The following is a 13108-nucleotide window of genomic DNA, read 5'->3' on the forward strand; positions in this document are numbered from 1 at the left end:
ATGGCTGCTTGGTGGCTATAATGGAGCAATTGATTAAATCAAAATCGTGAGAGGGCACTTACCCTTGGTAGGAAACCCTGTAGGGTTCACAGGAGAAAGAGTACATTTACTTAATCTTTGACTGAGTTCCTGGTGAGCCCACATATACCATCCAAGTTCCTTCTGAAGCATTTGAATTGTAACCTCGTACTGTCTCTTGCTTCCAGCCAGACCCTCTCCTATTTGGTCTAAAATAAAATAGAGGAAGAGAGAAATCGGGGGGAAAAAGAGTTAAGAAATTGCCCTGGGAAGTCACTGACAAAAAATTTAATTTTATTTTTTTTAAAAAAACAACTACTGTATCTCTGAAGTCTCATATAGGGTAATCATTTAATCTGTTGTGACACAATTCACACATCAAGATTCATTACACACAATACATGGCGGCAGTAATCGAAACATGAAGTGGCAAAGTACACTACCATAGTCACAGAATAATTTTAGATATGCTCATGGGAGTATGTAAGATCTGAGCACTGCTAAAGCCATGACATTACTCAAGTAAATGCACTACAATTTCTATAACAAAATTACACTTATTATTATTATTATTTATAAAGCACCAACAAGTTCTGTAGCGCTGTATAATGGGTTGGTTTATTAGCAGTTTTAAAACAAACTGTATGTATTTGATTTGCACATGCATGATTGGTCTTATAAAACTCTAAAATTAGTATTATACCAGTGTGAAATAAGCCCTAAATTTAAATCAAGTACCTATAAAATGTTCCAGTTGGCTATCCACTCAAATTTGGCTAACACAAATCCAATTTAACTACAATTGTAATATATCTTTTCATTGCCAATTAGAAGTACAACAAATGGAAATAAATAAATATGCATTTTTAAAGTCTGCAGAAATGTATCAGACTGGGCATGAATAGGAAAAAATAATACTTGAGATAAATTACAGGAAATGGATTGGGAAAACAAATATTTTTGAAGTCATTTAAAATCTACGCATTGAGGAATCAACAAGAGAGTAATTAATCTAGATAAGGATCAAAAGTGAAAGAAAGATGCATGTCAAACATTTAAAATTATTTATATTGGCCATCACTGTAGCAAAGGAGCAGTGAAGGCAAATGTTAGTGATTGAAAAACTGGAATGCATATCCTGCCCACAGGAAACAAAAGTGTCTGTGCAACTTATTACTTAAAGGGACACTACACAGCTGAAGTGCTTTATGTGTTTAGATTATGTTCTCTTTCAACTACAAAAAGTGAAGATATCAATAGAAATTGGTCCATTTATAAACCGGTTAGGTTACTTCCTGATTGTTTAACTTAGTGGGGGAAAAATCAATCTAGAGGAAGGGAATTGCGCAGAGCACCTGCCCTGCCTGGTCATGAAGATGCCTAGTTCAGGGACTGATACATTGACTTGAACTTTGCCTTTTAAACCGCACAATAAAGCCTATACTTTGAAAATGTATACATTTTTATTTCAAGTAACAAAAGTAGCGTTAAACACAATGCTACATTGCAAACTTCTTGATTTTACTCCACATTATAAACATATATGTAAAAGGAATAACTATACTTTAAAGTTAAATGTTATGTCACAGAAATACATAGAGACACAAGCGAACGAAAGATGACAAAGCTTGCATTTTACCTTGACATTGTTTTAGCAGTAGTTGGACATTTCGCTCATGTTCTTTTTGTTGCAGGGTGAGTTGACGATCCATTTCTAGCCTCTGGCGCTCCAGTGCAACCTCCAGCCAGTATACAAGGTGCTGCTGCTCCTCCAACTTCATTTCCAACTCAGAGAATGAAATCTGCAGTTTGTGCTCCTCCTCGCGCAGTGTAACCACCTGCAAAGAGAACAGCAAAGCTTACACAAAAACCGATACCATTTAAGAGAAGGAAAAATAACTAACAAACACCCATAACTGTTAATAGTCAAGAAGCTGGTGATCACACTAAAAACCTACCCACCCCCTAGCTAGCAAAATTTAGCTTGAGAAGTTCAAGTAAACCCAAAGTAGTTCTCTCATGTCCACAATCATCACAAACTGAGTTTACATTTGTTACAAACTTTGCACTATTTAATAGACAATATAATGAGACTGTGTATTTTATTTACCTTGTCAAAATATTTACAAAGGAGAGCTCGTGTCTCAGAAGAGGAGAGGTAGCTCAGCTTGGCCATAAGGTTCATTTCACACTGAGAGAGAAGGCTAGCAGAGGCCCGTAAGACTCTCTGTCGGCGAGTGATGGACTCATTCTTGTACTCAATTGCAGCATCCAGAGCCTCTATTGCTTCATCTAACTGGAAGAGAATCCTTTCTTCCTGAGGAGCATGAATTGAAAAATGTCAAAAATGTGTATCAAGTGCGCTATGCATACATGTATAAAAGCCAAAGAACAACAAATTACAATACAAGGATAAAAGGGAACTTTAAAGGGAAATTGGCCCTTCTCTGGAATTTACACCTCTGGATAGAACACTGAAAATCCTCTATAACTTTTGTTAACCTTTTTTTCAAGACAGACAAAGCAAAAAGACAGTAGCAAGAAAGTTTTAGAGGGAGTTAGTGACAAGAGACATAACTGAACCAAAGTTTGCCAGATTAGGTTAAGTTTTATAATCTGGCAAACTTTGGGTCACGTATGTCTCTTGTCACTAAATCCTTCCGAAACATTCTTGGTTCTGTCTTTATGCCTTATCTAGTTACTTTATTAGAGGCTACCCCCTCTCATTTTGGAGTGTTTCAAGAATTGGTACATTAGCTCAACTTTGTTTTGGATTTTTTCAAGACATGTTCGATTTACTTTTCAACGTACACTCAAGATCAGCATCAGATTAGCATCAGTACAGACAATGCAAAGCCAGGACAAACATTGCAAGCGAAAAAAAAAAAGAACTAGAAACATTGTTTGAATTGTCCTCTTCTCTGTATGTTTTCGCTATGCTTACTGCCTGGTGTAAAAGACTGAGTTTATGACAATGATTGACACAGAGCCAAGATGGAGGTGTCCAGTAAAAGAATAAGGTGACCGTTCTTTAACAAAGTGGCCTCTTTGATGATATGTTCGGAGTCAACTGGACATATGTAACATCAGATAATTAGGATATCTAAATAATGGACCTTTTAAAGAAAGGTCTAGTGTTCCATGACAAACAAAGAAATGTGAAGACAAACCAAAAGGAAACTGTATCAATATGAGCAACAGCCAAATGTGAAGGAGTCAAGTAACAAAGCAGAAATAACATATAACAAACTGAAAAAAATCATCATTATTTTTCTTGAACAGGATATTAAAAGCATCTATAATAGTGATTCAATGTGTTTACCTCTGCAGAAAGAAGATTCCCTTGTCTAAGCTTGTCATCTATATCCACTCGTTGCTTTAACAGGAGATCTTTCTCTTGTCTGAGGTTATTGATCTCATCTCGTATACGCTGCTGGTCGTTGGCACTGCCCTCCCGAAGTTGCCCATTCTTCTCATATAGTTCCTTCTCCAAATCTTCAATGCGACTGGAAACTCTTACAATATCATTATTTAGAGCCTAGTACAAAAAGTAGTAGTTACATTAAAGGAACACTCCACTGCCCAAATACAAATAAATAATCACTATTTTGTAGACATGCTCCAAATGAAAACACGCATGCATTTAATTATTCATTTTTTTCAATGGGAGCATATAAAACAGTTTGCAAAAGCTGGAGATCACTTGTTTGTAGCCTTTCTGAGCCCTCCACTTCATTCTCAGCCCAACCATTCTGTGGCTGTGTAATCACAAAGGGGGCAGTGTATTAGATTAAGGGGCAGTGTATTAGAATAGGTGGAGGGGCCAGTATATTCAATTTGGGGACAATGAATTAGAATGAGGGGAGAGGGCAGTGTATTAGATTGGGTCTGCATGGAGGTGCTGATGCTCATTGACCACAAAGTATTGACCACAAAGCTTTTTAACACACATGCACAGCTATTTCCTATGGGAAAGCATTGAATTGGCTGAGATTATCAAGTTTGATGATCGCAGCCAAAGTGAAGAACACACTCATAATACTTCAAAATCAACAAGATAACGTAATTTGTTTTTTACAGCTGTGCAACAGCATACATTCACCATTTCAGTCCCATTACCAAACCTTTCTTAATATGTCTAAGTAGTTGGACTGAAACATTGGTTATATGCAAATACACGTCTCCTTAAAATAAATTTGCTCTTTTGTTTACTTTGAAGCCCTACGAGCGTGAGGACGTCCAGTGTCAGTTAGGCAACATTTTTTTATACTGTGCTTTTCTAAATAAACCTAAGTTTCTCTGGTGGCTAGACTAGCGCTGGCCACCAGACGTACAATAGCAGAATACACCTCAACTAACCAGGATGATCACCAAAACACAAGAAACTATGGAAATTGATCAATTGTCAGCCCTACTACACGATACAACACAACACTACCATACCAGCACTATGAATGGAGGACCCGGGGACGTGACGCGATTTGTCCCCTCCCTTCCCCCCCCCAAAAAAATATCCTTTACCCATAACACACTGGGGCAACACTCACCTGTCCCCAATTCCCCTAACCCTCTACAGATCCCCTCCCCAAAACCAATCACACAAGTGAAAGCACAACCAAGAGAATAGAGAAAACATCCAACAAATAGATAAAATACCATACCTTGTACAACATGACCACTAACACCAGAGATACACATGAGAAAACAACCGCGAGTATAAAAAGAAGAATCGACCTCCACCACACGGGAAATGACCCACAACAACAATTCAAAAATGGTAACCAACCATAGATTGAGACCATCAACGCTCCCCCACCGACCACACCAATTCACAAAACAAACACACCAAACCAAACCCCAGGTCTACGCAGAACCGAAGGGAACACAAACCTGACGATCACAATACTACAGGAACCAAGCACGTACACACTTACAAGGATGACAAGACCCATGACCAAGAGACTTCCACTACCCGAGACGTATATGAAGGAAAAACATACCACTCAACCCAGAATACTAACGTGCGGTCTCGCTGACAACCACAACGATTTAGTGACTGAAACTCAATGAAACTGTAATGTATTAGATTTGAATACTACCCTACCCTACCCCTACCTTTATTCTGTACCCTATACCCCACCTAAACTTGAAAAATAAAGAATTTTTTAAAAAAAACACCTAAGTTTCTATGAAAACTAAAGTTTTTGTTTTTTTGCGGCCCACATAAACTTAAAGCTTGTTTATTTGGCCCTTTGAGTTTAACAGGCTTGTTTTAGGTGTTTGAAGTGTTCCTTTAACAAACACAAACTACTATTATGAAATGGTGTGAATATGGTTTAGAGCAGTGACTTTTAACCTATGTTATCAGGAATCTAAATTGCGAAGTATTCATCAAATGGACAATTAGGTCAAAGACACATTCTTCACATCACATTCACAACACATTTAATGAATGGCAGAGCTACTTTAACAAAACCTCCAAGAGTCAAAAAAACAGTTAAAATCAATTGTCCTTAAAACATGAACTACAAAGATAAACATATTGAAAAACATCTTACTAAAAAGTATGATTGAAGTGTTTTTGATTTCAAACATGGCTCACCTGGCTGGATCGAAGCCTTTTGAACTCCAAGTCATTCTTCTCCTGAAGAAGCGCCTCCTTCTTAATCAATATGCCCTCTCTTTTCTTAAGTTCTTCTTCTAACTCATCTAAAGCACGGCGTTGCTCCAGCACTTTATCAATCTCGCTATCCAGCCACTTCTTCTGGTCTTCAATTTTCTAACATAGGAATAAAACACAAGGATCAAAATCATTATTTTTGCTGGGTAATGACTTAGGTTTGCACACTCAAATCTTTCGCCAATTAACAAATATCGGCTTTTCCTGTTTACTAACACTTCGTTAGTTGTTCCTCCTCTTATTTACTAGGAACCTTAGAACCCATCCAACATACTTGCTGCTGCTCCATGCTTATAACTGAACCATTACTGCCACTTCGCCTCTTCCTCTGGAAAGCAGCAATCTCCTCTGTTTTGATCCTCAAAATCTTTTGTTGCTGTTCATGTTTAAGCTCGAGTTCCTAAAAACAAGAACTTGTATTAGTGTTTAAATACACTGCAGAAGACAAAAAAACGATTATCTTTCCAGTTAATACGATGCACCACAGTTACTCATGGGCAAAATAAGTAACATCCTTTAGGGTGTCATTTACAAATCCAGGAAGGGTCTCTGCACCCTTGTTCTTTAAATATTTTCTCAAAAGCCTAAGTATCAGCTCACAGCAAGTTATAATAAAATACAACGGTTCCATGGCACATATGCAGAAGCCCTGTTTTTTTATGACTGAAAGTTTTTGGAAAACAAAGAACACAGGAGACAACATGAGCTGCAACAATTTATCTTTTACAAATAGTAAAAACAACAAAGCAGGACAAAGAAACCAAGGACAGATATAACAGATATAACGGGACTATTTCTATTGAAATGATCTTAGTTTAAGCATGCACAGGTAAAAGAAAGTCTCAGACTCACTTTGACCCTGTGCTTCCGCTTCTGCATTTCAGTCTCTAAGCGGCGATTCTGCTCAGTCTCCTCTTTCAGTTTCTTTTGCAGATGACCCTGTTGTTGCTTCATTTGTATTATGTTCTTCTCAAGATCTTGGACTCGCCTCTCGTTCTGTGAAGAGAGTGCAGCTAACTTCTCTGTGGCCTGCTTCTTTTCTTTTAGCACCTACAGCGATAAAAAGAGATATATTTAGGAAGCTGCTTCAAACGTAAAGAAATGTGGAAAAGTAAATACCTGTGTATTTGGTTTCATCTCAATTATTTCTACAACGGAAAGTAATCAAGTAACCAACGAAGCAGTAAACCAGCCTACACAATGCAGCTTCCTTTCAGTTTAGTTGTTTAAGCCATTTAACATATATAGCAGAATATTGCATGAAAGAAAATTAATAACACAACCAGTGGTCTTCTAAAACACATCCTTTGATCTCACATTGAATTTTTTTTAGTTTACCACACCCAAACTATGCGAGATGCCATACATACTGGGATAAAACTAAATAAATAAATGAATAAATAAATATATATATACTGACACCTAAATTTATGCTGTTCTTCAATGCACAGTAGGCTAGTGCCATATTAAGCCATTGAGTATTTAGCTTAAATTGCACTCAATGGGGTTCAGAGATAGTCACTTAGGTCTAATACAGAGAAGTAAATTAAGGCTCTAAATATGACATGGATGAAGAGACAGTGCCCTTGAAACGTTCTTAAATTGTGTAGATCCTATTTCTATTGCCACGGTGTAGTAGGTGGGCTTGCGATATAGTTCACTCAGTTTTAGCGAGACAGTAGAACAGTAGTATAGGCAACATAAACTATGTAAGGAAGATAAAAGGGCATGCTGTGTGAGTGTCCCTTTAAGCAGAAGCCTGAAACAGAGATTGTCAATAATTATCTTAAAGCATTGCATGCCCCCCAACTGTTCTGGGAGGCATGCAATGTGTTAGGGTGGTGGAACAATCCCAAATTCAGGGTTCTGTCTCAATATCCCATGTTCATTGTCTGGCATTCCGAATTTGTCCATCATTGCCTTTCCTTTTGACCAATTCACTCCTATCTGAGTTCCCATACCTCCAACATTGGGAGGTATGGTATTTTAGTGTTATAGCTGGGCATTTCTGCTAACTAGATATCACTAAACACATAGAATATGGTAACTATTCCTCAGACAAATAATTTAACAGACTACAAATGCATCTTCTCCATTAAAGAATAGAAGAATAAAGACATAGATACATAAATAAATGCATTGCTTTTCTGGTAACATTACTATATAAAAGAGAAACCCTCGGACCTGCACTTTGCTCTCTGCAGCTGCTATCTTCTTGCGGTATTCCTGAAGCTTGCACTTTTCTACAGGATCACGGGACTCCTTCCCCTCCAGCTCCTGCAGCTGCTTTTGGCTTTCATTGACTTCCACTCTCACTTGTTCAACTTCGTTCTCCAGCTCAGAGATTTTCAGGCAGTATTGTTTATTCATGGTTTGAGCCTCCCTTCCTGTAACAAAACATAGCGAGCCACATCTGTAAACCATGCCTAACCACATATGTACACCTGTCGAAGATTTTCACTTTTTAAGATCAAACTCGATACCAAAACAATCACACATTTTCATCAGTTTATACATATCGCATCCACATTATGGCATAGAATGCATTTGTTTAATCTTTGTAAGCCATTCAAGAATGAGGTGTGGAATGCCAAATCTACTGTTTTAGCAAGTAGTACATTCACTTGGTCATTCTTCACTAAAAATTTGAAAGAGTACATTAATCACAATTTACCAGAATCTTCCCCAGTATCAAAATAGTTGAGGAGTAGTAGTGCCACAGTACACAATTTATTGCTGGCAACAAGTGTGAAGCGCCTGTTCCTGCTGACGATTTGTCCCACTGTATCAGGATTGACAACCAATGCATCAAAAGCATTTATCCATAAGGATAAAATATTTAAGAGCCTTATAAAGTTAATGCCAAGCATCATAACCAACACAAACTGTTGTCATAGGTATGGTCCAAGAACTGCCCAGGCAAATTCTTTTGAAAGTGTTTGAGAACTTGCCTGGCTCTTGTGGCCATAGTCCTGCTTCCATATCCTCTTTGGAATCCAGTTAGCACCACTGAGCTAAGCAGGGCCGTGTTAATTGTCTGAGAGTGCTAGATAAGTGCTGTATCGAACCTGTTTAGCCCAATGAAGACATCCAACTTCTCCTGCAGGAGAAGACTGAATGCTGGACCCATGTAAGTTGTCAAATTGTTCTAAAACAACACTGGAAAAAAAGTGAAACACCAACTAAAAAAGAATGGATCCACAGAGTTGAAGACATCCAGGGAGCAGAAGAAATACATGCCTCCCTGACAGGACGCGGAACATACAGAGATGTATGGTTCCTATATATAACCTGTTACAGGCAAGACGAGGGCACTCTCGAAGCCACTAACGGGGCAACAGCAAACACGAACCCCGCTTAAAGGGACACTCCAGGCACCCAGACCACTTCTGCTCTGCAATAATTACCTTGCAGGGTTAACTCCACCTGTAGTGGCTGTCTACTACACAGCCACGAGAGGTCACTTCCTGATTTATAGCAAGGATTTTCCTTGCTAGAGCGTCGCTGGACGTCGTCACGCTGTGTGAGGACCTCCAACGTCGCTCATTTCCCCCATAGGAAAGCATTGAAAATCTTTTTCAATGCTTTCCTATGGGGAGCGCTAATGCGCATGCGCATTAGGTCTCCTCAGCCGGTGGGCGGGATCAGTCTCGCCCACCGGCCGATGGAATCACAGGGAGGAGCGGCGCGGAGGAGGAGGCAGCGATGAGGGACATCGCCACTGCCTCAGGTAAGTGACTGAAGGGGTAAAAAAAGTGGGGATTGCTGGGTGGGAGGAAGAGGGACCCTCCAGTGCCAGGAAAACGGATTGCTTTCCTGGCACTGGAATTTCCCTTTAATACAGATCACTCTCTGCACCCTCTCATTATACCTAAACCCTGTTCACATCCCTCCTATCCTCACATCCATTAGACTAACAGATCCTGGGGGCCCAGTGGAATGGGGGTGGGGACGGAGAGACACACCACCAGACATATGACATGCTAACCTCCGAAAAAGAATAAGCACCCAGTTCAAAGGTGACGTGGGAGGCTATCCGATCCATAGAGAACACGAGATATGCCTTGCTGCATATACCGTCACCAGGAGAGTAGCTGGAGGGGAAAAACACATACAAAGCATACGATTGAACATTAATTAGACCTACACCATACTCTACTCAAGATATTAATGATGCACACACCTATAACGCAGTATAGAAACCTACACACGAGAATCGACAACACCAGCAACAGCAACATGAAGGGCACGACAAAGGATCCACGCGAACCGCAGGCTCTGTCATGAGGATTAGCGATGACACCTATAGCCAAGCAAATAAGCAAGAAAGAGACTAGGGCATCTCCCATACAATCAGCTTGTCGACACACGGAAACTATTTCTTGCATTAATAGATCAGGTAGAGACTTCGACCCGAAGCGCAATGCATAGATAAACGAGTGAATATTTTATTAAATACAATACTAGTAACGAAATATGACCCAGTAAACTCCATCACATCCGCATGGTAATGCTTGCCCAGCAACGCCAATGAGGACCTGCGAGTCCGAAATATACCTGGGCCTGCGAACCACTTTACCTGCAAATATTCAGATATCCCTTCTGTCTGTACACGATGCATACTGTCGAATCGTATACACACTATAATTGTGGAGACCTGCGAGTCTCAATGTTATACTTAAACAATCTTCGCAAATAATAAAAACATATTTACAAAAACAAAAATTGTTCTAAAACAGTTTGACAAATTATTCCTGGAGTGTCCCAGAAAGCTCCTGGTACGATAAATCAGGTTACCACTACAGTGGTTAATGTGGTTGGAGAGTACCATAGTACAGTTAAAGGAACCCTATAGGGTCAGGAACACAAACATGTATTACTGACCTTATTGTGTTAAAATTACCATCAAAATCCCCTGTGCCCCTCCCCTTACCCCATTAAATATAGTAAAATCTTACCTTTATTCCAGTCTGCTGTCTCTGCCCCTGATCTATGTACTTGGCTGACGTCATTAGAAGTTGTGGTCTGAGCCAAAATCAATGCTTTCCTACAGGAAAGCATTGCATTGGTTGAGCCTATCAATGAGGCAGATCAGGGGCAGAGCCAGCACAAGCCAAATACAGCCCTGGCCAATCAGCATTTCATCCCAGGGATGCATTGAAAAACTGTGCAGCACTGCCCCAGGAAGCGCCTCTAGTAGTATCTGATGATTGGCCAGTGGAGGTGTTCCTAGACTGTAATGTAAACACTGCATTTTCTGTGAAAATACATGGTTTATAGCAAAAGGCCTGAAGGGAATGATTCTACTCACCAGAACAAATTCAATAAGCGGTTGTTGTTCTTGTGATTATAGTGTCCCTTTAAGTAAAGAAAATCAAGAATCTGATTAAATTTGTCCATTTGTTAGTCCCTTCAATATCACACAATTCCTAATTTAAAAAAAGTAGCTTTATTAATTTTAAAAACTGCATGTAGAGCAAAAAGGAAAAGACAAAACACATGACTCACAAACAAAATGATTCATGGGAGCACACAGAGAGGGAGACTGACACATGGCTGAACTAGGAGAGGAGAGGGTAAAAAATGACTGATCACAATAACAATGAATAACTGGACATAGCTGAACTGGGAAGGAAACAAGGGAGGCAAGATGACATGGGTGACCTATAGTGTAAACGGAGAAAGTAAAGTGGGCACATAAAGGTTATGCATGTATAAAAAGTATTCAAAGTAGTCACTGATAGAATTGCACACAAATACCGAATCCATAGAACTCCCTCTTGCTGTGTTGTTCTCTTTCGATGTATCATTGCTTTTGTAATTAAAGGGCTTGTTTGCCTAAAATTTTAGCATATCATTTTTTTAAAGCATTAAATGGATAATGCTTTAAAATATTGGCAAAAGTAAATAAATAAAAAACAAATACTTTTTAAAGTCCGTCTGTACACTGCTTAGTGACTGTCTGTAGGAAAATCTCTCCCACACCAGTTTGAGATGCTCCAGTTAGCAGAACATCATTCTGGTCTGTGGGGACTGACCTTATCCCAAAATACTCTGTCCAGTAGGTGTTTATGAGTAAAGAATGATTGGAACTTCTCGACAAACTGATAGCACTCATACCGTCACTGCTGCCATGTTATACACAGCCCAGTTCACGGTTTAGTGAACCGTGCTGTGTATTGGTATCGGGAAAACTGCAGACAAGGCATGTGCAATCCATGGAGAAAGGAAATAAGCTTTCTTTATGTGAGAGTGTGGCAAGAATGGTGCAAGCAGCACAATATGAACTAAATGGACACTAGAAACCTAACCAGGGTTACTCACTAAGGTGAGATTTCAAAGTTAATTTCATATTTAAAGCCAGAGTAGCTGAACTGAAGCATAGCTGACTTAGATTTTTCTATTTTTTTTTTTTTTTTTAATTCTTTATTTATGGTGTGCTATTGATAACAGAAAGCTTGGTAAGCCACAACAGCGTTCACGTATATAGATAAAACAGGCTTTTGGAACAGTGACATTCAGATAGACTGCACATTTTTTTTTATATTAAAGTATGCTAGAAAGTCATGTCTAAGATCTGAGCATTACTTATAGAGAGCTGTTAGACATGGTTAGTTGTAGGTCATAATAGGATAAAACAGGCAAATAAAACATGTTGAACAATATGGCATAGAAAGAAAAACAAAAACTTAAAGAAAAGACTGTTAACAGCATGCCATATGAAGGATAGACCTCTGAACCCCACAGTCAGCCCGAGACAGGGTAATATCTGGAGGGAAAATATGGGCCACATTAAAGATCTGTTAGGATACACTCCCAGGTGTCAGGTATGGATCTCACCCCCACCACAGTCCCAAGATGCAGCCTCGGATCTGTCCCCTCAGTGTGAGCAATTTTTGTACCGCTAGCTTGAGGCAGAGGGTGTCAGCAGTGGTGTATTTTGGATTTGTGCTGCCCTAGGCACAACTAAATTCAGGCACCCCCAAAATCTAAATTTGCCCCCCACCTAATTCGTGTCAAGGCCACTTTTTTGACTGACAGACACATGCCCTCATTGATACATGCACTGATATACAGTCATTGGCACACACTGTTTAACCTACACACACTTTCACTGACAGACACACACTAACACACCCACTCACTGACAGGCACACACTCTCAGATACACATAAAATGACATACACACACTGACACACACTCACAGGTACACCCATTCTCACTGAAAGACGCACACTTTCCCTCACTCACAGACACACACTGGCAGCTACATTCACTCACAATAAGGTGGAAAGCCTCAGAACACGAGGCAAACAAGGCATTTGTCTGGGAGCTTGGGGTGGCATTTGGCGCCCCCCCTGAAAGTGCCGCCCTAGGCAAATGCCTTGTTTGCCTTGTGGTAAATACATC

At 39.6% G+C, this 13108-nt stretch overlaps 1 protein-coding gene across 3 annotated transcripts in view; it reads right to left on the reverse strand.

The window, feature by feature from the left end:
• Nucleotides 1-13108, reverse strand: part of KIF7 (kinesin family member 7) — a 43464-nt gene that overhangs the window by 1676 nt on the left and 28680 nt on the right. For all 3 annotated transcript variants that reach the window (XM_063448900.1, XM_063448899.1, XM_063448898.1), the window contains exons 11-18: nucleotides 7883-8085; nucleotides 6551-6748; nucleotides 5973-6098; nucleotides 5621-5797; nucleotides 3341-3556; nucleotides 2129-2335; nucleotides 1658-1856; nucleotides 63-227 (exon numbers count right to left, since the gene is read on the reverse strand). In XM_063448900.1, the coding sequence (XP_063304970.1) occupies nucleotides 63-227; nucleotides 1658-1856; nucleotides 2129-2335; nucleotides 3341-3556; nucleotides 5621-5797; nucleotides 5973-6098; nucleotides 6551-6748; nucleotides 7883-8085 (1491 nt within the window). The remainder of the gene's footprint in view (nucleotides 1-62; nucleotides 228-1657; nucleotides 1857-2128; nucleotides 2336-3340; nucleotides 3557-5620; nucleotides 5798-5972; nucleotides 6099-6550; nucleotides 6749-7882; nucleotides 8086-13108) is intronic.

Source organism: Pelobates fuscus, chromosome 3 (assembly GCF_036172605.1).
Source record: "Pelobates fuscus isolate aPelFus1 chromosome 3, aPelFus1.pri, whole genome shotgun sequence".
Taxonomy (NCBI): domain Eukaryota; kingdom Metazoa; phylum Chordata; class Amphibia; order Anura; family Pelobatidae; genus Pelobates; species Pelobates fuscus.